The 24470-nt window shown below is 37.2% G+C and overlaps 1 protein-coding gene across 3 annotated transcripts; it reads left to right on the top strand.

The window, feature by feature from the left end:
• The first annotated feature begins 1278 nt into the window (after positions 1-1278).
• Positions 1279-23960, top strand: GYG1 (glycogenin 1). 3 transcript variants are annotated; one of them, XM_039357942.1, is made up of 8 exons: positions 1342-1421; positions 3686-3766; positions 7732-7867; positions 9944-10118; positions 10881-11043; positions 17256-17382; positions 21072-21291; positions 23125-23960. In XM_039357942.1, the coding sequence occupies exons 1-8, from the start codon at positions 1415-1417 to the stop codon at positions 23308-23310; spliced, it is 1095 nt and encodes a 364-aa protein (XP_039213876.1). In that variant the 5' UTR covers positions 1342-1414; the 3' UTR covers positions 23311-23960. The 3 variants fall into 3 exon arrangements, with proteins under 3 accessions (XP_039213877.1, XP_039213876.1, XP_039213875.1); XM_039357941.1 differs by lacking the exon at positions 1342-1421 and adding an exon at positions 1832-1928; XM_039357943.1 differs by lacking the exon at positions 3686-3766 and having other exon boundaries at positions 1279-1421.
• Positions 23961-24470: the final 510 nt, after the last annotated feature.

Raw genomic sequence — 24470 nt, 5'->3', positions numbered from 1 at the left:
CAAGGATTACCTGTAGATAGATTTTTCTCTATTATGATCTGTCCCCTGCCAGATCCCTTCAGCTCTTCCAACAGTGCACTATCACTATCCCTCTGTGAGGGGATGAGCAATTTTAAAATTTGATAAGTAAATAAATTGTTGTAATTGAGTCCTTCTACCTTGCTGCTACTCTTTTTCCTTCCACCTTTCTCAGCATTACAGCCTTCTCCAGAGAACTACGGTAGGCCTTCACATCATAGGGTCAAAATATGATAATTTCAGCCTGATCATTTGTACATTGAACACTAATGTAAGTAAATTTGTTCAACACTGTTTCCTTGACTATCCGTGATATTCTCAGGGGTCTTCTCCAGTACCAAAGCTCAAAAGCTTCAATACTCTTTCTACCCTGCTTCTTCAAACGCCAGTGTTCACTATGTACATATTTGTGTGTATGTAATGAAACATTTTGTGCACAGATTATCATTAGGAGGTGGTCCAGCAAAACATCCAACACTTTTCAAGAGAGCCTCTATTATTACTTTATCATCCATCCTAGCCTCAGAAATCCTGTAATTCCAACAACCTCTCAAGTAGTACAGGTATCTAGCATTTTTAAAAAGCTGGACTTTGGACTTTATCCACATCAAGAATGAAGGCATTATCCACATCAGCAGAAATGGGTTTATAAATTAAATTATGATATAGGCTCACACAAGTAAGCTCAAACTACCTGGTGGTTTAATACACTGTGTAAACTGAAGAACTATGAACCTATTCTAGTGTGATCTAGAAAAGATGCACCATGTCTTCTTTAAGCAAATTGCAACAGTGGAGTCCTTCCCAAACAAATATCCTCCATGGCTATTGGACAAATCCCAATTTACATAATAACTGGGAATCATGGGAACTGTAATCAAACACACCTAGCAGGTCTCAGACTAGAGAAAATTGTGCACACCATACAGTTGTTAGTCCACATGACTTTACAGGAGGACGTGTCTGCCAACACAGGCCTGCTTTCCCTGGCCAAAGTTTTCAGAGCAGCTACCCGACTGTGCTTTTTATAGTGGGTACCATTCAAGCGAGCAAGTTCCCGGAACGTATCCCTTCTCCAAGGATTTCGGATCTTCCCTACCAGCCTAAAATGACCTTATTCTACAAGGATGCAGCCTTTCCTTTCTCTTTCCGTTCTAGCTAGCAAGCCACCGTATCTTCTTCCACCTTAAAGCGCCTTCCCATGTACACCGCAAGCGTGAGTACGCCCCCCCCCCCCCCACACACACAGGAGGCATTCCCGTTTTGGCCCATTCTAGAGGCTCCGCCCCTTCTGCCGGACTCCGCCTGCCCTATATAAGAGGTGGCACTCCGGAAAGGGAGCGAGTGTCTGAAAGGGGGTGTTGGTGAGGTAGGCTGGAAGACTGACAGCGGCACTATGGCAGGTAAGCCCGAATGACGCTTTTTTTTTTTCCCCGGAAGGAGGCTGGCGGCGCGTCCTTTCCGCGCCGGCTTGGTCGTCAGTTGCGGAGAGCGGGTCATACATCCGCCCGAGTTTCCTCTCCCGGTTTTTTCTCCGCCCAGTTCGCCCCGGGTCCAGCGTTATCGTCTAGCCTCAAGTGACTTACAAGCCGGAGCAGCTGCGGCACTTCCTCGTTCCCGACGCTCTGCTCCTGCGAAGGAAACGAAAGCGGCGCTCGCTGGGCCAGGCTGCTTGCGGGAGCGCTCGTCCTCGGGAGACCTCGGCTGCCCTGTTTTACGCATGGCGGCCCCTATTTTTAGGCTGGCGCGTGAGCCTTTTCCCGGGAGGTAGCGTGCAGGGAGTGCAAGTCAGCGTCCGCCCTCTTTCTTTTGGGGGGTCTTCGGAGCAATGTCTGGGGCACGTGCGGGTGACAAGCGTTGGCGGCCAGATGGGGAATCTAACTCTTATAATTCGTATATGCTGCGCGCACATATGCATGTTTCCTTGGGTATCTTCTCTTAAAGCGGCAGCCTTGTTTGTATCGCTCGTGCAAATCCGGAGGGCATAGATAGACCGTTTTATGGGGTTGGTCGATAATGTGTCAGGTTTTTTTTTCTTTTTTCTCTTTGGGCTGATAAAAAAAAATACCTAATTGGATAGAAGAGGCACCATGTAAATGAGATTAGATGTTTGAAATTTATAAATCTGCTCTATGATAGAATTGGCCAGTTAGCTGTGTTTCTTATCTAGTTCTGCAGATACTGCAACCTCTGTAGGTTCCTATTCTAGTAGTCCTGGGGGTCGTAGGGTGAGGCTCCACCATGCCAAAGTGGCCAGAGACACTCTCCTTAATGTCATCAGGCCCTCTGTCCCCTCTGCATTTTCATAAATTTAATTTAAAAGTAAGATGAAGTATCGCAAGCAGAGCTCCAGAACATCTCAGGACTATAAATCAGCTGCATAAGCTTTTTAAAGAAATAATTTTGGTGGCTATCCACCTGTTCCCCAAAAATGACAGTGGTAAGTAGAAGTAATAAGAACCATTCTGTCAAATCCCTGGGGACATAATCAGAATATAATTTTTTTAATTTGATACTTTAACACAATCACTAACTCAATATAGTACAATACCAATTGGAGGGAGCCTGAGCCTATTTTCAAAATGGGAACTATACCTATAGTCCAAACATGCTGGGAACCTTATCACAGAACCATGGTGAATTCTTAATAATACACATTTAAACTTGTGGCCTGTTCACTTTCAAGTTGATACACAAGTGTGTTGCTGTTGAGCCCTAAGAACTGAATGAGAAGTAGGAATCTACTGTTGCAAATTATTCAGAAGAACTTTCTTCCATCCAACCACAATGCCAGCTGCATAGGTTACGTAGATGAGAATAACATATCCCCAAAGGGACTACTCATTGTGGCACTTGGGTTTCTTTCCACCAAGTGTCATCCTTTCATTTTTGTTCTTGTTAGTTTCTCCAAAAGCTTGGCCTTTATTGACTATGCTATCTTGTTAGGGAGAAACACAATTCAAAACCTTGGGTAGGTGTGCCTGTAATAACACATAGTGTGCTAAATGTTTACATGTAACTTTGTTCTGCCACAAGTAGCTCTACTTTGAGAGTTTAGCCTATTGATCAATGTAAGCTGTTAAGATTCTTACTTACCTAATCAGTATCATAAGCATTCACTGTGAAGGCCTAGGCATTTCTCATTTTAATTAATTTTATGAATGAGGCCTTGCCTTCTGCATTCATCTATTCTTAATATCAACCCTAACATCCCCTTCCCCCACACACACACACACATAATCCAATTCAAATCTGGTATGCTTCTATGCATAAATTATATAACTTGGTTTCAAGCATGCGTGTTATCTTGTGCTGAGTCAGGATATAGTCTGATCTTGTATTGTGTGCTTTGGGAAGTAGACCTTATAAAAACAATTACAATGCTCTTTTCATTATTGCTGCCCAATCCATTTAACTACAGGTGTCAGGGATTAAACATTTTTGAAGCACTTGTTCATTTTCTGAATTGCAGCATAACCTTAAGGGTGCTTTATTAAAAAATCACCTTGAGCTTCTGATGACTTCATGGACATGGGCATGTAGTTTTCCTAATATAGTAGCCTTGTCATTGCCTTCTTGCAAGTTGTGTTGTGGTTTAACCTACAGGCATAAAATGACCCAATGGTCTTCCATCCAAATACTAATCAAGTCTGACCCTCCTTTCCAGACAAGGTCAGCCAAGTGCTGCACCTGCTGAAAACAAGGTGTCGTGAAACATTGTACATGGCTATTATCTGCTTCTCTAGAGGTTAGTGTGACAGAATGTACACCAAGAGAAGGAATTGGGGAGGGGAGGGAGATCTCAGCAGGAGCACTGCAGTTTCCCAAGGAGGACCCAGAACATTCCAATGAGAAGCCCAAAATAAGAGTCTGAGCAGTCCAGGAGGTTTGGGGAGAGAGGAAGAGGTTCAAAGTAGCCACACCCTAGAATTTCTTAGGATATATCTATTATGTTAGAACATTATAGTTTAGCCTGCTGTGATGTTGTCTGTTAGGTGTAAGCAAATAAAGTATTGGACTAGCTTGGATTTAACTGTGTCATCTTTGGGCTTGGGCCTGACAACTAGTGGTAAAAGGCACAAACAATTGTAATGGCCAATGTTAAATAGCCTTGAGTTTAAGTTAAATTATGTTTTGTCTTGATCTTTCCAAAATGTGTGTGGATATAGTAATAAATGGAAATTGGACTTAAAACCTATTATTGTGGTAGTGTTATAATAAACTGGTGTAAGTAATGCACATTCTCGGGTAATATTCTTATGTTTATATTGATAGGTTTGCCTTAAACCACTCATCACATCTTCCCAAAGACGAAAGTGGTTTTACTAATGACCTTTGGGGTAAAAGAACAGCTTTAGAAATATTAAATTGGAAAAATATTTTGGGTTATATGTACAGTAATTATGTGCAAATAATAAATAGTCTGATAGTACATCAGGTTTAGTATATATTCAGAAATATAAGAGTTTGCTGGATTATATCAGATTTTCTGATTGTTATCTATTGTGAACTTGTGTATGCTGATAAACCCTTCTAAGCAATTGAGCCCCCAATTTATGCCAGCAAATTTTATAAAATGTGTATTTTGTCAAATTTTCTTCAAAAATATATTAGTGATCTGAGTTGTATTGCATTGCTGTATTGGTTTGTTATTTTAGTATAATCATATATAATCCATACTCATCCTGTAGAGTAATACTGATTTAGCTAAAATGTGGCATTAATATAGCAGCCATCTTTATACAGTATCTTATGTTTATACAAATTTATTAATATATATTAATAAAATCAATATTTTCTATATGGTAAAGTTGTTAGATTGTTTCTGGAAGTCTTTCTTTTCTTGTTTTTATGTTGGTCCTCAATAAAAGATTGATTCTACAAAATCATTTTATAAACATTTATACAATTGCATGAAGTTCTTGAGCAGCATTGGTCTTGAATAACTAAGAAAAATATTGAAGACTAAACATTACCAATTTGGAATTAACATTCAATTTATCTTTCTTTAGTAAGAGCAAATAACATTTATTTGTGTTTTGTCTCATCTTTATTAATTTATAAGTAACACAAGGCAGCAAATATATAATATCTCTTCCTCCTATTTTCCCCACAACAACAACCCTTTGAGGTAGGTTGGGCTGAGAGAGAGTGATTGGCCCAAGATCACACAGCCAGCTTTCATGCCTAAGGCAGAAGTAGAACTCAGAGCTTCCTGGTTTCTAGGCCAACACCTTAACCATTGCATCAGACTGGCTGTTCATCCTTTCTTAAATGATAATTACAGACTACAAGTGCCAGTTCATCACACTTTAACTTTCAGCAGCAAGGAGTACATATCCATTGGCAAATAAAATTAGCATTAGCTTAATTAGAACATTGTCCAGACTCTAATAACACAAATTCTAGCTAGGTTTTCAGGTTGAAAGGACAAGACTTTCGTATCCAACCTATAATAACACTGAATCAGCTAGTTTGAAGCTCTCATCTATATTTCAGTTGCTAGCTACTTGTAGAGCAGAAATATCTCCATGTTAAGCTGCCTACATTCCTCTGAATAATAATTTCCAGATGTCATATGACTTGCTTAGCAGGTAGAAGGCTAAGGTCTGCAAAGCTTTGTCTCAAATATATTAGCTGTTCATAATGAAGATGTAGTATTGAGATGTAAAAAGTATTTTTTTTCCCTTACCACCACTGCATCATCTTCAAATGTTTTCTTTTCAGCCAACAGAGCAATTGATTATGGAAGCTTATAATGGGAAAAATATATATTTACACTCCGAACCCAATCCTGGGCACACAACCACTACAATTGGATGGGCAAGGTGGTTGTGTAAATATATTCAAGTAATGAATAAGGAATTAAAATACAATATTGAGTTTATCAGCCTGCTTACAATAGACATCTCAGGACACATACTCGGAGATGATCAAAGAACCAGTTCTGATATTCCGTTGCAAAATTGGATACATATAAACATGTGGACATTGCCTAAGGAGGGCATTGTAGTAGACTAGGCTGGTCTGCTGTAACCTGCCTGTAAACTTAGATAATGGTTCCATGCGGAGAAATTAAGGAATTTGTAGAAACTTTATTTTAGTACTACATGGATGGGAAGGTCTGAGCTATTTGTACTGCAACCCACTAAGTTGAATCTCATGCAAAAATATATTTAATTAGAAATCCATTTGGTATGTATAGTTAAACTTGTGTATCTTGCACAATTTGAATTGCTAAACAGATTTCCTAATAATTTCACTGACATAGAAGTTTCCCATTTCCAGATAATACGAAGCTTGATAGTTTCAGCTCCACAAAAGTATAACTCTACAACAGCACAAAAGGAGACATCGTATCCCAGTAATGTGTGGGGAGCATGTCCCTTTCAATGTTTTCTGTTCAAGGTTATGTATTTTATTGTTTACTCCTACATTAGTCCAGTAAAGACAGGAAAGAAAAGTGTTCTTAGGATTAAATTACTATCAGTGGATGACATTTGGTCTTATCCTGCAGGTAAGACTTTACAATATGCATGTTTTAACATTATTGGTTAGGTAATTGTAAATATCAACTGCATCAAGATATGCATAAGTTTTGATTTCTTTATTTTTTAAAAATTATATATTTAATGAACATATTTTATATAACCCAAGGTCTCTGGCCGATTTGCAAAATTAAAAATCCACAGTACAGAACAGTACAGTATAGTACCCCACCCCACTTCACTCCGCAGAGGCAATAATCAAACCAGCTGCTTGATTGGCTCTGCATCAACCGGGAGTCCCCAGGTCCGCCCACTGACAGAACCATGTTTTCAAGACCTTTCAGAAAAGTATCACAGAGGTTTATTATTTTTGAGGTAATAACATTCCATAGAGAAGGCTCTTTTTCTTGGGTGCAATAGATGTACTTCTCTATGGGACTTGCAATTAATATTAAACATTGCAGATGGCAGTAATTATCAACCCCAGCTGTATTGCCAAAGCCAAAAGTGGTGGCAGAATGCCAGGTTACCTTCCTCTTCCCTAATCTAGTACGTTCCTAAACTGATCAGCCAAAGGCTTCTTTGAAACCCATAGAAAAGCAATATTTTACTTTGTGATCCCTCAAAAAATGTTTTATTTATTTGTCATATAGCCACCTATCTTGCAATCAAGTGTCTCATGCTGTTTGGATATATAGGTAGTCCGCAACTTACGACTGTTTAACAAGCATTCGAAAATGACCTCAGAAAAAATAATTTACGACTTGTACACAGATTTGTGACTATAATACCACCCCTGCAGTCATGTGATCACAATTCAGGCCCTTGGCAACCAGCTCATGTTTACAACTGGTTGCAGCAACCTATGGTCATGTGATCACAATTTGCAATCTTTTTTGTCAATGGGGGACTGGATTCACTTAATGGCTGCATTATTTGCTTAACAGCCATGTGGTTCACTTAATGTCCAAGGTGATTTATTTAACCACTGTAAAAATTGTCATAAAATTTGGTCTGATTCAACTTATGACAGGAACCATCCCAGTTGTGATTGTAAGTCAAGGACTACTTGTATGAGTACAGTAATTCTTTTTAGCCTAAAACATAAATCCTATCTTTCTGGAACTACTGCCAGAATAAAATGGAGTGATGGGTCCTAAGAATGCACTATAGGCAGTGACAGATCTTTTCTATATTAATGAAATATATATCTCTTTTCCTTAAGACCAATCTTTTGTGACACTAGCCACAAATGATTCCTATGTAAAAGGAGCACTTGTCCTTGGATCATCGCTACGGAATTACAGAACGACAAGGAAGTTGACAGTATTGATCACTCCCCATGTATCTGATGCAATGAGGTGAGTTGCCTGATGTGTTATGGTCATCCAGCCCCAGTGAAAAAGTGCACCCGAAGGTCAAGTGAGTGCTTAGTTAAAAATAAATTAAAAATAAATGCAGCTGGGTGAACTTTCCCTTAAGAGCATAGCTAAGCCATCTTTTGTTAAGACGAATCATACATAAAAATAATGTGAATAGTCATTTCATAGTTTAAGTAATATTTTCTGTTTCACTTAAATGGAACAAGCAATGTTTTATAGTTTCCATTGAAAAAACTAATCAGCATTTTATTTGTAAAGTAATAAAACTGAACCTGCCTGGAACTATTATTTCTTTCTAGCCATCATTAAGTAGTGAATTAATGTGTATATTAATAGTTTTTTTTCTCCTGGCTCTTAATTTCTATATTCATTGGAAATTGCCCTTGAAGGCCCTTTGACTTTAGGATTGTCTAGAGACTATGGGGTAAAGAGAAGGGTCTTGTGTTGGACGAAGAGCAGACAAATTGATTCTATGCAAACAACCCAGATGCTGACATTGGGGCTTTAACATCTTCTCTGAACGTAGTTGAAAGATTTTTTGCTTCATAAGAATGGATGTTGAAAATAATGCAGGACCAAGATTTTAGCAACTGGGGATGTTTATAAAGATGAGACATTAGACTACTTATTCTTAGTGTAAACAAGAAAGACAAGTTTATATATGGATAACTAAGATAGCTTTAGTGTGTTAGCAGGTTTAATTAGTCATAGTTGTTTCTTAATTTAAGGCTAATTTAAGTTGTAGCCTGAATTCTAAATGTTTTGCTAAGGATATAAGAAACTTCACTACATTTTCCAGCTTGCTCAAATATTTGCATATATGAGATTTGTGGCTTGCTGTGCTAAATCTTTAGCGGTTGTATCAAATGCTATGCAAGGTCTCTCTTTTTGATGGAGGGCAGGGTGTTTAAATTTGTTTAAAGTTTTACATAAATTGAACTTTTACAGAGAACTTACTCTGTAACTTACTCCAGTCTAAATAAATGTGGTAAAAATGCCTTCAATTCCAGGAGAAACGTTAAAGGCAAAAATTATGCCAGAATTTTCATAATTAAGCGTCTTCAGCATGTGTTTCATGGGCAGTTGGACAAAAGTGGTCTATCTAGCTATAAAGCAGCAGTGATCTGTAGGGAAGTGACAGTAAGTCTTTTAGCTCCTTCCTGCACAACCGTGAATCATCCTAGAATCTAGGGTAAAACCGGTAGAGAGGAAGTACTGCAGTATTGCCAGTTGCCCAGGACTTCTGCTTTTGTATTGAGTAACTGAAAAGAGAGCAGTAGTATAAAAGGTCTCTGTACATCATACTATTAATTGTTAGGGCTTTTTAGACCCCTAAATTTTAAGAGGTGATTTAATAATTAAATATTTTAGACTTAAAATTTCAAAACACTATTATTCTTGTTTAGTGTAAACATGGCTAACTAGAAATTTCAATTTCAAAATAAGATAAATTTTGTTGGTACAATTTAGAGCCACCACCACTGTTTCCTGCTCCTGCTCTGTGGTTACATCTCTATTCTAGAACTCAGTTTATCTGGATTTCTTTTTTCAGTACACCCCTTTTCCATTTTTGCAAATGCTGAATCATTTTCAATGATTAGTTATTGTTAATATTTTTGAAAGTTTTCAAACCTTATCAGTTTTCTATGGGTATGTTCTGCAACCCTAGTATATTCTTGGTTATTGCCCAGAAGTCATCCCATAAATGCTAAAAACTCCATAATTCTTTAGTTTTAAAATAGCCAGTTGACTTATCAAGAGTGTAGGTCTTTCTGACCCATCTATTCGTGTAGCTCTGAGAGCCTGTCAGTACTAGTAATCCACCACCTTTCAAGTGCATTATCTCAAGTCTGCATTCCTGTACACTTTAAGTTTGAAATATACTAGAGGGGATAAACAGTTGCTGTCAGAAGAATCTATTTCAAGCAAATTCCTATAGGCTCTTGCAGAAATATGTCTGCTTTCTCACAGGTTCTAGGGATAGTGTAGACAGTTATTGGATGAGTGTGAGTGGCATTGAATATTGACGTAAACCATGACCATTCCTTTCAATAGGACAATCTTAGAAAAGGTCTTTGATGAAGTAAAGCTGGTGGATGTTTTGGACAGTGGTGATTCAGCCCATCTTGCACTATTGAAAAGGCCTGAACTTGGTGTTACTTTGACAAAACTCCACTGTTGGGAACTAACACAGTATTCAAAGTGTGTGTTTATGGATGCAGATACAATGGTATGTCTTTCTTGCTGCTGATAATCCTTTTTAGTTGTATTGGTTTTCAGTTCATGTTAGAGAATAGTAATTTGTATGGCACATAGTGAGTCAGTGAGATGCTTTAGATTTGCCCCTCTTCAGAAATATGTGGTATTAATATATATAATACTTATTCCATTGTCATGAATCAACATCTTTTAAAGTACAACCTATAGCTTATATATAAAATTTCTTGAATTCCTCATACATTACAAAATTGACTACATATATCCATCATACATGTACCATAGCACTGTTTTCCTTTTATACATTTTTACTACTGTTATCCATTTACACTGTCCTACGCTAAATAAATAGACATATGTAGAAACTGCATACTTTGTTACAGTAAATTATGGCTTCATCCATTGCATTAAAAGCATCTACTTTTTATGCATCTAATTGCCCTGTTGATAATAGGCAGTGATTTAAGGAAAAAGTCAGACTGCACTAGAATTTTGGGGTAGTGCTAGATATAGAAATATATCCATTATGTAGATGGATATATTTCTATATCTTTTCTTTGCCATATAGACAGGATTCTTCAGAACAACTTTAAACTGGGGAAGGAAAATGGATTGTGAATTGAAATGCATTCAATTAACTTAGTTTCCAGAAAAAAAACCCTATCAACATTAGGAGGTCTAAACAATGTAATAACAATGTATCTTAGAGGAAATTACCATTTCTTTTGCTGGTGAATAATACACTTGTACCTGCAAACCATATCTTCCCTACTAGGTCTTGTCAAACATCGATGAACTTTTTGAAAGAGAAGAACTTTCTGCAGCCCCAGATCCAGGCTGGCCTGACTGTTTCAATTCAGGGGTTTTCGTCTATAGGCCTTCCATTGAAACATTCAATCAACTGTTACAACTTGCCAGCGAGAAAGGCAGCTTTGATGGTACGTATCTCATTTTATCTGGGTGATATGAAAATCTTTTATTTAAAGTCTGGGTATATGTTAAATCAGATTATTCAAAACAAATCTGCAGCAAATGTGTAATGCTTATAGAATGGTGTACTTCTGAAGCTTTCAGTAGATGGGATTTTATTTCAATGGACCTGAATGTATGAAATATTAATAAGATTTCCTACAAATGGAGTAAAAAGGAAGTGGACAATCTGTCAGTAAATCATCTGTGTGTATATGATTACAATAAGAATTGCAAATAGATAGTCTTTCGACAGATCAAGAGTCATTACCTAATGGCATATTGAATAGGGCAATGTATTCTGCTTTTTCTAGAAAACAACAAACCAGTGTTATATTTCAAGCCATAATACATGGTTAGATAAATGCATAATGAACCACAACATCCATTTGGCAACAATATAAATGCACACTGCTACTGATCTTTCTTAAAAGAAGACCTGATAAGAATATTCCTAGCATCAGAGTTTAAAGAGGCCATTTAAGTCATCAAGACCGGTTCCCGCATCCTTGCAGAAACCCCTTTGCTTCTAGCTACTGCTTGAATACAACCTTGCAAAGGGAAGCTTTCAGCTGCATCTCCAAGTAATTAGGTCAGTTATGTTGCTGGTTGTCCTATCAGTCAGAATTTGTTTTCTTGTTAACCTAAGCCCAGAATCTGATTTCTGGTACTTTAAGCACATCAATTATATATCCTACACCAGTGATGGTGAACCTTTTATAGACCGAGTGCCCAAAAACCACCCCCCACCCCGTCCACGCTCCACCATGCCCGCTGGGTCACCCACCACCTTCACGGCCCACCACAGATCACCCAGGCAGTCCAACAGCGCCATGGCAGCCATGCCCTCCGCCCGTGCCCCGCAGTATCTTCTGCGCACCACACGGCGCAAGGGCGGAGTCTTGTCCCCACTGCCCGGCTACCATGTCCTTGACTGCGCTGCTTCGCGTGGCCATGCCCAGGGATGACTCTCCGGGGGGGCTGCTAGTGAGAGGATTGTGGGAGGAGACGGGGCTGAGGCGACAAGTGTGTGTGCCCACAGAGAGGGCTCCGAGTGCCACTTCTGGCACGCGTGCCATAGGTTCGCCACCACTGTCCTACACTTTAGAATAAAAGAGTAGCTAAAGTGTATGCTACAGCTCCATAGTAGTTGTCCCCACTTTCAGAAATGGTCCAAGCAGTCCTGAAGTGTTTCCAATTTCAAACAACCCTAATTTCATTTCTGAACACTTCCAAAATGATTGGAACGGCATTGGAGTATTTTCAGTGAGGTCAAACTAGGGCATTTCAAACTTAAGACATTATGAATTTGGAACATTTTCCAAAGAACAGGTTTCAGTTTTCCATGCAAGACTCTTTCAAAAGAATACCATCTTATCTCCCACCAATCTTTCTAGGTAAGAAAATGCCTGAATGGAACAGGGAGGGCAAGTTGCTGCTTTGACAATTGCTGTGAATGCACTTGATGTGGTTTGGTCATGCCTGTCTCTCAAGTACAGATGTCCAGCACTCAAGGAAAGAAGGTTACTTAATCATTTTTGCCATAACAGGTTGGCATATTTACCATTGAAAGCAAAGGCTTTGAAACTTCCAAGAGTATCGTAACACTTGCTGAAGTAGTTAAAAGCAACAAAAATAAAAATAGTGGTTTTTAAAAAGATAGTTTCTCTCTCCTCCACCCCACCCCTTCCCTTGAATTCCAAAGAAGATTGGGCTGGCTCACTAGAAAAGACTCACTTATGAAACAGTACTTTACTTGACCCTTTGCAGCTACCGCTGCCTAAAATAAAGGCATAGCCAACTAGAATCTAGAAGAAAATCATTGCAGATAGTAAGAATGTACTGTAATGTTTTGGCCTGTTTTTCTATTTGTTTCTATAATCCTTTGCCTGAAGGAGAATGATTTTTTTGAGCTTTTGATCTCTACAATTAGGCCACAATCTTTTACATGCAGAAAACAACAGCATAACATGGAAAAAGTTGAAGTAGCCTTTCCTTAGTGTTGTTTCTATTATAATTCCCATCACTCCTCACCATGTTGTTTGGGGCTGATGAGAATAGTAGGTACAGATTGCAGGAAGTTAATTTGTACAATATTGGCTCAAGGGACACTGAGTTTGATTCTCTTTGCAGAGAATTAGGAAACTGGTTCTCTGTTGTAAGCCACCTGGAGTTACCTGTAGGTGAGAATCGTGGCAAATAAATTTAATAAATAAATAAATGCTATTTTTCTGAGTAATAAAAATAGTAACATTTATAATATTTATAATAAAATATAAGTTAAAAATTGAATAAAATCCAGTTTGATCTGGTGGTCAAGGCACCAGGCTAGAAACCAAGAGTCTGAGTTCTAGTCCTGTCTTAGGCGTGAAGGCCAGCTGAGTTACTTTGGGCCAATCATTCATTCTCAGCACAACCACCCCCAGAGGGTGGTCTTGTGGGGAAAATAGGAGGAGGAAGGAGTATTAGATAAGTTAGCCATATTGAATTATTTATAACTATAATAAAAGCAGGATAAAAAAAATCTAAAAACAGACCTTTTTCAGTGAAACACAGGCTAATATAGTTCCCATCTTCAAAAAAGGAAAAAAATAATGGATCCAGGAAACTACAGACCTATCAATACCTGGGAAGATTCTGAAAAAGATAATCAAGCAACGAATCTGCGAACACCTAGAGGCAAACAAAGTCATAACCAAAAACCAACAAGGGCTCATCAAAAACAGATCGTGCCAGACAAATCTTACTGCATTTTTAATAATGTGACAAAATTAGTGGACCAATGAAATGCTGTGGATATAATTTACTTGAATTTCAGTAAGGCATTTGATAAAGTAGACCACTATCTATTGCTTAATAATATAGAAAAATGTGAGTTAGACAGCATCATCATAGATGGATTCATAATTGCTGACCAACTGTACTCACCATGTAGTCCTTAATGGAACTGTATCTACATGGAGGGAAGTATGCAGTGGGGGTCTTAGGCCCAATACTCTTCAATATCTTCATCAATGATTTAGATGAGCAGATAGAAGAGGAATGCATCAAATTTTCAGATGACACTAAGGTGACAGGAATAGCCAACACTCCAGATAGGATCAAGATACAGAAGGATCTGAACAGTCTTGAACATTGGGCCCTCTCTAAAAAATGAAATTCAATAATGAAAAAAGTAAGGTTCCACATTTAGGCAAGAAAAAAACAAATGCACAGGTATAGAATAGGTGGTACCTGGCTCAATAATAGTAACTGCAAAAGGGATCTTGGAGTCCTAGTGGACAGTCACTTAAATATGAGCCTACAGTGCCCTGCAGCTGCCAAAAAAAACCCACACAGTACTAGGCTTCATTGAGGGTTAGAATCAAGATCACATGAATCACTTTATAATGCCTTTGTAAGACCACACTCGGAATATTGCATCCAGTTTTGGTCACACGATATAAAAAATATATTGAGACTCTAGAAAGAGTGCATAGAAGAGCAACAAATATGAGTAGGGAACCAGAGGCTAAAAAATATGAAGAACAGTTGCAGGAATTGAGTTTGTCTAGTCTAGTGAAAAGAAGGATTAGGGGTGACATGACAGCAGTTTTCAAATATTTGAGGGGCTTCCATAAAGAAGAGCAGGTCAACCTATTCTCCGAAGCATCTGAAGGCAAAACAAAAAGTAACAGATGGAAACTAATCAAAAAGAGAACTAACCTAGGACTAAGCAGAAATTTCCTGACAGCGCAATTAATCAGTGGAACTGGTTGCCTCCAGACGTAGAGCGTACTCCAACACTGGAGATTATTAAGAAGAGATTGGACAACCATTTGTCTGAAATAGTATAGGGTTTCCTCCAAGATCCCTTCCAACTCTGTCATTCTGGATTCTGACCCTATGTATTTTTTCTGTATTTTGGAAATCATTCATAAATAGTCCATGAGACAAAGGCTTGTTATCTTATAGAACAGGATCTTGCTTTATTGCTTGCTTTGCTATAATTGCTCCTAATGTGGAAATGCCTTCTGGGTGAAGTGTCTGTGCTGAAAATTATGTGGAAGATGCTTTTTAGAGGAACTATATTGAATTGTAGAAGGAGATGAAAACATTGCATAGATGTATAATGTATGGGCATATTTTTGATATTATTCACACTTGTACTGTTGTATTCCCTCTGCTAAAATATGCGTGAAAATTAGGTTACATTACTGCAGGCAGTTTATCACAGGAAAATTCTTCCCTCCCCTCCTCCCAAAAGAATAGCCACATTCTAAAGCTTCATTCATGTGAACTAAACCTGCTGCTTTCTAACTTTAGGAGTTGCTTGTGTTAGTTGATAGAAGCTAACAGAAATTTCCAAAGAAGCTGTTTTGGTTGTCTAAATTTTGTTGCTTTTCAGTAAATTTATTTGTGCCTCTTTTAGCATGGAGTGCAAAATAAGATGGAAAACGAAATCCACATATGAAATAGCAAGAGTTATTTAGGACTCTACTTTTGTGCTACTTTTTGTCATTTAAAAGTTGAGTCCTAAATTACTCTTGGTTTTTTTATATGGCTTAATTAATGAGTATTGGCACTAGTTAAACTGGCAAAGATACTAGATGGCTTACATTAACAAGATTGCCTGGTTCCTGTCTCAAGCCAAAACACAAATAGAAATCTTGTGTTCCCTCTGATTATATTATCTTAATATTACCTTCCATGGCTATTTAAATTTATTTTGAAATTTATCCCAGAATGCAATCATGTTGAATTTCACTTAAAATCTTGTCAAGGGGTATGTTTTGGCAATAGCCATGGTACACTGAGAACAAATTTCAGACAACAACTCTTTCTACTGTGGGAAATTGAAACAGAGATGCTGTTTCCTTAGAAATATGTTAAGTGTTTGAGTCTCTTCCATTCCATGTTCAATATGCCCTGAATCTTAAATTGGTACAGCAACTAGAATTGCCAAATTTGAAATTACAAATAGCTTCGGATGCATTCAGAACTGCTGTTGTAATGTTTTCCATCTGTATGCTTAGGACTGCGGAAAGAATATTCCTAATCTTACTCTGACTTGTAAAATGAATGAGATAACTTCTTTATGATTTGGAAAATGAATGAGATAACTCTCTTTTTTTTAAAGGTAGAAATTATATAAATCAAGTGTACCAGCTTTCAAACGTGAATCATATTTGATCTTGACTCTCTGATAGAGCCAACCAAAACCTAACATGGACTGCTAAGTTTTGATGTATCTCTAGCAATAGCACAGTCTTTAATCCTTACTGAATAAATAACTTTGCAAAGTGTTTAAGTTAAAAGTCCCCACTCTTAATTTTTGTAGATCAATCCAAGGAGTTAGGCTGCTTCTAAAATGCTGTTGTCATTCTGTTGTTGTCAATAGTCATTCTAACTATTCTGTTTGCTAAACTGAACTAGGCAACATAAACCGTTCCTTGGCCCAAATGATTGTTACTTGATGTCTGTTGCTTCACAAAATAATTTTAATGAATGTAGATTGATATATGCAACCCCATTTGGGCTTCCTGAAGCTGGTATTCTGGATAAGATGCCAAGAGCTTGGAAGCCTTAAATATTAATTCATGATGAGTCAGGGATGCTTGCAGAAAAAAATCAGTGCGTGAATGATCACATTCTTCATTGAGAAAAACAACTGATAGATGTGATCAATAAAGAAAAAAAAATCACTCGTCAGAAAGGTTCAATTTTAATCATTTACATCACTGTTGGTCATATTCATAATTTCTAATAGTTCTTTTTTTTAGAACTAAGCAAATTTTAAAAAATAATATCTTTAATTTGCAAAAATGGGTATACACATCGTAAAGCAATTTTTAAACTGATTTCCACCAGCAAAAACTTTTATTTGGCATGAAAAAAGATTCATACTTCTGAAATAATGAGATGGCCCATCTTCACTTCAATTAATCAATTATAAATGTTTGGAAAGCTGTCTTGTTCATTACCAAACAGGATTTTAAATTGCATTAATAAACTTGTTAAATTTTGTTCAACAAAACTACCAAAGTAATATTTCAGATGAGACACAAACATTTCTGACTTTCTGGATTCATTTTATGTATAGCATGTCAAGAATATTTGAAAATGATTTTTAAAGTCTTTTTAAACCATTGCTTTTTTTTTTACTCACCTCTCTCTCTTTCTCTCTCCCTTCCTCCTTCAGGTGGGGACCAGGGACTGTTGAACACTTTCTTCAGCAGTTGGGCAACTACAGATATTAGCAAGCATCTCCCATTTATTTATAACTTAAGCAGTATTTCTATTTACTCCTACCTCCCAGCATTTAAAGCGTAAGTAGATGATTATGCATGCAGACAAAATAGGCTGAACTATTAAATATGTATGATTTGATATTCATTCTGTGTCACTACTGCTTCCAGACTTAAATAGTATGAGAGGAATTGTGCTATATTGCTCTTGATGGCAAGGGAAAGACCCCAATAGCTAAAATGAGAATAAAACAAGTTTATAGTGAGTCTTATAATAAGTGACACTCATCTGTATCCAACTTTAGTTGGTATCAGTTTTTTTTCCAGAATGAATAATACGAATTAGATGGTTATATTAAAATCACTCTAATATTATGCTATCACTCCTTTATTTCATCTCAGCAGAATAAGCCTGCAAAATTTAAAAGGACTGTTACCTATCATCACAGCTCTTTGAGTGATTATCTTTGAATTTATGCCACTGCACAGAACCCCACTGAAGTTATATGAATTCAGAGATGACTATTCAGAGAACTGCAATTGTAGATAAGAAATCAGCTCTTTACTGTATTGTCAGTGATTCACATAAGAAAGACTAGCAAGCTTTTAAGCTGGAGGAAGACCAGCACAATATCAGTAATGCAGAGTCCAAGACAGCTTGTGCAGTAAGAGTAGATCAGAAGAGAACATGGCTGTTTAGCCAATAAATTGGCTAATAAATTTGTTCCCAGAGATACTTGTTTGAGATGGGCAGTTATAGAAATTGAATAAATACATAAATTGCGAAGCTCAATCTGACTATTATGAAATGCTGAAGGGAAAGAACACTTCCTTTAAAAGGTCATTGGAATACAAGTGTTCATCTAAGCAAAACTATCTTATATTGTAAAAAAACAAAAGCATGATGGCCATGTAAAGAATGAATCCATGTTTCGATGGCTCTAAAAGCTGGGAGAATGTAGGCAAGATATCTTGACCAAATGCAAGATCAAGATTGATTTTGGAACATGGGCCTTTGCAAATGTTTATGTAACTGAGAAGAAAATCAAGGCATGCCAAGCTGAAATAAAAAAGTGGAATTGTCTCACAGTAGCATCTGGAAGAACGAATAGTTCTGTGGATGAGATAATGACATTTAATCTGTCTGTTATGTGAGCAGCAAAAGGCACAATTAGTTGACAGTGTTAGAAGAAAGTATTGTAGCAGAAAGGTTGCTTAACTCTTATATTTTGGGGAGTTATTCCAGAAATACCTTCTGAGATTATGAAAGATTACTGTTAAGGACCTATAATCTATCCTAAAAGAGAAAAAGTAAAACTGACTGAAAGCAAGATAGCTTTCAAAAGTACACTGGACATAAGAGCTGTGATTGGTACTTCAGAGTGCTGAAAAGGAAGGAGTGAATTTCAGGTATTCTGATGTAAAAGATGTTTTGGAAGAATAAATCTTTAGGAAGGCTTGCCTAGAATTCCCCATCTTAGATAATTCTCTTGCCTGAAGAGTTGATGGTGAAGACTGGACAGTACTAACTGGATCTGGTTAAAAATGACCATTATGGAGAAGAACTCAGTGCATCTGAATTATGAAGGCATTGGAATTTCTTTCTTTGCTCATCAGGATAACTCTCTTAGAAGGTTTAATAGGCAAATTTGGACCTGTATAGGTCAAATTTGCTGCTGCTGATTGTAAATACGTATTGGTGGATCTTCTGGAGTTGATGGATTTGATCAATTTACTAAAAAAAAATGAAGAAACCAAGAGACCGTTCCTGGGATATAGTAGAGGGCTAGGAAGAAGATATATAGTTTTATAAGGTCAGAAACCCCAGAATGTATATGCCTATTTAAAAAGAGAAGCTTGCTTCTATACTCATTTCACTTATGAAAAGAAGCCCTTAAGACCAAAGATCAAATGCTATTTTTGTCCCATGTTTTAGCTGAAACCTTTAAAAGAAGCTTTGTTAAACAATCTTTGGATTCAGTGGCACAATCTCAGGATGCTCTTGGTGCCATAAAATGGAGACTGTGGCAATGTCTTACTTTCTCCTGAAACAACCTACCTTGGTAGCATGTTCATTTCTGAAGTATTCATGTTTCGTATTAAACTCTGTTTGTGATATCTTACATCTCAGGGAAAGCCAAATAAATGTCTTTAAATTCTGCCACTTACAAGATCCAGAAGTAAGTGTGCAGTAGGCAACACTGAATGATGACGAGTTTATAGAACAGCTGACATAATCACTGTTTTCATTGATTAAGGTTCAACTGTGTCTTATGATCTGAGCGTCAGGTTAAAATTAGAGCCCTTATTTTGGGATCTTCATGCAAACTGGAATGAATACATTGTACTCAGTGGCTGGTGGAAAGTGTCTGGCTTGGTGAATGGAATTGTGATGTAATTATGATTGTAAGCAGCTCCTCTTACATGAAGCGTTCTACAAAGAATCCTACATTCAGGTTTGCGCTACATGGAGTTCTTCAGTTCCATTCTTGCAGGTCTTGGTGGTATTCTGGCCATGATTGGTGAAATTTTATAGCATGAGTTTCTTCCACTTTGAAGTAGGAAACAAAGTGCAAATGAAATATAAGCTCATAAATAGGTATATCATAGATAAAAAAATTAAAATCTGACCAGATTCCTTCTCAGTCCTACCCAAATTTTAAGCATGGCCATGCCTGATACCAGCATACCATTAGAGCAGGATAATCAACTATGCCAAATGCAACAGCTCCTGGAATCAGCTTAAATTTTGTTATGGTCACACTGAATGCTTTTTAAAAATGGAGAATGTATTTAACAGATATAGGTGTGAACTCAAAATTTAAAACAAAGTATTTTTGTACAATAACAAAGAGATTAAAATAGCTTATTTAGGGGGATGTTTTACTCAGGAAAAAAGTTGGAAAGTGTTGAACAGATAGTCAATGAACCATGCATAAAATAATTAATTTATTAAATAACACATCAGATCAACTTGTTTTTCACATACAATATTTAAGACATCTTGTAGAACTGGTTTTCTTTCAATTTCAAACACTCCTTGTTCCATTATGCTGTCTATCAAATTAATAAAGGAACTCAGGATCATGCACTTGATAGTTACATACTACTAAGACTTGTTGACCTGCTAGTATTTCCAAATTTTCTAATATAAATAAATGGGGAAAGAGCAATGTCTAAAGTATGGTAGATAGTTGGTAGGCATTTGGTTGTAAAAAAAATAAGTAATAAGTTATATATATATGTATATATATGTATATGTGTGTGTGTGTGTGTGTGTGTGTGTGTGTGTGTGTGTGTGTGTATGTATATATATATATATATATATATATATATATATATATATATATATATATATATATATATGTAGGTCTTTGGTTGTTCGGGTTTTCTCCTGCGTAAAATTGGAGGTGTCTTGGCGACGTTTTGGCTGCTCGAAGCACGAAGCTGAAAACACCAGCCTGAAGATGACCAATGGGACTTCGTCGAACAAGTTGAATTAATTATGCAAATTGATGTAACAATATGGCACTGATTTTGATTACTTCTCTTCTTCTTCTTCATCACTAGTTCTGGCTGTGGTAAAGCCAGTAAAGGTGTTTTTCTGATAGACATAAGAATTCAGATCCATACAGAATATTGAACTGAACTGTATTTAACTTTAAACAAAACAATCAATTATTCTTTCAATCTATACATAAAGGATATCCACTCTTATATTAGATGCTGTGACTTTACCCACATATAAAGGTGACCTCTTATTTTGACAGGTTTGGGATGAATGCTAAAGTTGTACACTTTCTGGGCAGAGTGAAACCATGGAATTATACATATGACTCCAAAGCAAAAAGTGTCAAAGAAGACGCTCAAGATCCCACAATGATTCATCCAGAGTTCCTCAATATGTGGTGGGACACTTTTGTCACAAATATCTTACCATTATTACAGCAGCATGGTGTAATCAAAGATACAGCTACTGGTGTAAAAGCGGTATGTCTCATAAATGGACATTCTCTACGTTAATGTGGGATGTAGAAAAGATTCCTTTTTTGGCTTGGAATTGAGTTGGTTTGAAGCCAGCATGTTTGCTACAAAAATAGCTTGCAACTGTGCATTAGCTAGTGAGCTGACTAGTCATAAGTATTGCAACATTTTGTCTGCTCCCCATAAATGCAGCATATTGATCTGCTTATTAGAATACCAAATAATAGTTGAGGTTCTAGACTGTTCTTAAGGGGCTATGGGGTAGCCAAAACAAACATGGTCAGGCCTGCATTTATGTCTTTAGTACTAACCAAATAATTAAAACGGGTGTTTGGAGAATGGAAACATGAGAAGTCTTTATCCTGTAACAGAGTTTGAGCAAGAATGGAGATTATAGACTACAGAGGTCTATAAATTTACAACCCCTTATCTCCTGAATCTCTCCATTTTAGTCAAATCATGTTTCCCTATCATCCTAAATACAGTTAGCAGTGACTACATGTCCCTAAAATTATTTTCCCAGAGCTCATAGGAAATGTTATAGAGCAAAGAAATAATGCAGACAGAAAGATATTTTTTCCCATCTTGATCATCCATCCATATAAGATTCCAATACAAATGTATATACCATATTTCAGTGCTAGAATATGAAGAAGAGTGCCAAATCAATTTTCAAGGCACTTCAGGACAGGAAGTACATACATTAAAATAGGGTCAAATGTTTTGTGCAAGTTCAGACTCATCAAAACCAGTGGTATTCTGAACTCCCACCACCATCTTTTGGACAGTACCCCGAATAGCATGGTTGAATTCTTACTTTCACTCAACGGAACTTTGAAGAAGTCTACAAGGAATCTGAATGTGGTTGATATTAATGTCAGTTTTTTACAATGGATTTGCATACTTTGTAAATCTGTGTAGCTGGTTTGAAGAATTTTCTTGAAGCATTCATGATTCCTTTACAGGTTAGGCATGTCTTAGACTTAGAGCACTGTTAAATTCCAGCAGGCATCATTTAATGCTTGCATTTTTAAAGCAACTTTAAATGACACAGTGCTATTAATTTTCATTAAAATGTTGATTCAGATTGGAATATGCACTTAGGCCAGGGGTAGGCCTTTCAAAGCTTCATATCCTGCACTACGCTTGGCATCAAGTTATTTGTCTTAAGAGAAAATTTCTAGAAAATTGCAGTCAGTAAGCAGACCATAGAGAGATGCCTGCAGGGGCACATCTGCTCTCCATTACGAACTGCTGTCTCTGATAAATTGAGGGTGAATGAAGGGCAGTATGGTGCCAACTGTCTTAAAATTTGTATTACAACAGCCTTAACAATAGTGCACCTACAAACTTTTTGTGTTTCTTTACTGATGTTTTTACATATCTTGCCAGTTAAAATAACTTGGTTCTGCCTTCTCATGCATGCAGATTAGTAATGCAACATTGATTACTTGGGCTTGACATACAGAAAACAATAATTAAATTCTTAGCCCTGTGACTAAACATACTGATCGATTCTTGAGCTATGCTTTCTGTTGTCTGTATTTCAACTTTCTAATGAACTATTTGCAGCTGTCGGGCTTGGTCTATACACTGGCTTTCTCTTGTGGCTTCTGTAGAGAGGTATGAAGAACTTAAAATAACTACCTGTCTGCTATTTCATTGACCCAGATACTCTTTTTATTTATGTGTTCATAGCTCTTTAAATTGCATTAATGGTGCTTGCTGCTTTGCATGGGATCTCATTAGTTTTCTTACCTTCTGCTTGGTTGCTTTACGTTTACACTTTTTTGTAGCGTATAATTGTGCTTCTCCCACTTATTTTTCATTTCTTTTTAGGAAGAGGTAACAGAGGCAGTGTCCCACCTATCACTTTCAGCAGCAGCAATGCCACATTTGCCACCTTCACCACCAGCTATATCCTCAGAAGAACGTAAAGAAAGATGGGAGCAAGGCCAGGCTGACTACATGGGAGCAGACAGCTTTGACAACATCAAGAAAAAACTTGACACCTACCTCCAGTAAAAGCACTTGTATTTGCTCTCCCAAATATCAGCAATACAAGGACTTGTTTCAGAGCTGTAGCAACTAGAAGTCAGCTAGGGTCAGTTAAGTTTGCCGGCAGCATTGCCACTGCTCAACTGAAGGCTTTTGGTAATACTGCAGGTAAGAACTGAGCAAAAGCTGTTTCAAGTATGAATTCTTGTGCCAATCATGTGTCCAGCAGTCAGATCTTTTTCTTTTGCTCAAAAACCTATGAATAAGCCTGCAAAGAATTTGAGAACAGGACACTGGACTGGCCTGAAACATGTTACTTAGATCTAAAAGACTGTGTGTTACCTCTCCTTCCTTTCACACACATGCACACCAATATGTTCTGCTTGCTACAATAAAATAATGGCTAGAGATTCAGGCAGCTATAATGGAACAGCCTTACAATACTAGCATATGTATATGCAACTTGGTAACTGTAAAGTTACCTTTCTGCCAGTTCCAGCCATTTCTGACCAGATTTCTATGCACAAAACTACAGCATGGCAAATGCTTTTGTTCAGTTCTCTATATGACTGAGACAAGTAAATCTGTGAACTGTAATGGCACTCAAAGTACAAAATAAAAACATTGTTGAAGATTGTCAACCCATCAAGTGGCAATAAAATCTGTGACCCTCTGAAGTCTGTTACTTAGCATTTGTAGTCTGTGTCTTCAACACTTTTCAAATCTATCCCACTGAGGATTTTCTTAAAAGTTGATCTGGAGTAAGTCTGCTTTCTATTTAAATGTTTGTGTTCTACTTAAAAGGAGCTATGTTAAAGGCCACAGAGGATGTCTACATTAATTGAAAGCTCACCAGGGTGGTACTTTTGAAATGGGAAGGAAATAAAAAGAGAAAGTAATGCTGTCATAAGATGGTGTCAGAAATTCTCACTTTACAGGCTGGGCATTTCTACATCCAAAAAACCACAGCCAAAAACTTTTTAAGCATGTCCACTTTAACTTTAAAACACCTTAACAATCCTTAGTAAATTATTATTCTAAGCAATTAGATGAACAATACTTCTGAATGGCTAAAACATTATTCCAGGGATACGTGAGATGGTGTCCATTCAGTCAAGTCACTGCAGTTAGTGTCCATAGACAGGCCCTTTTCTCCTTGGAAATTCTACACCAGCTGGGATTTTGAA

The sequence above is a fragment of the Crotalus tigris genome, unplaced genomic scaffold (genome assembly GCF_016545835.1).
Source record: "Crotalus tigris isolate CLP2741 ecotype Arizona unplaced genomic scaffold, ASM1654583v1 scf7180000018970.2248101, whole genome shotgun sequence".
Classification (NCBI taxonomy): Eukaryota; Metazoa; Chordata; class Lepidosauria; order Squamata; family Viperidae; genus Crotalus; species Crotalus tigris.
The sequence above is the reverse complement of the archived record's forward strand: the minus strand, read 5'-3'. Positions and strand labels throughout refer to the sequence as shown.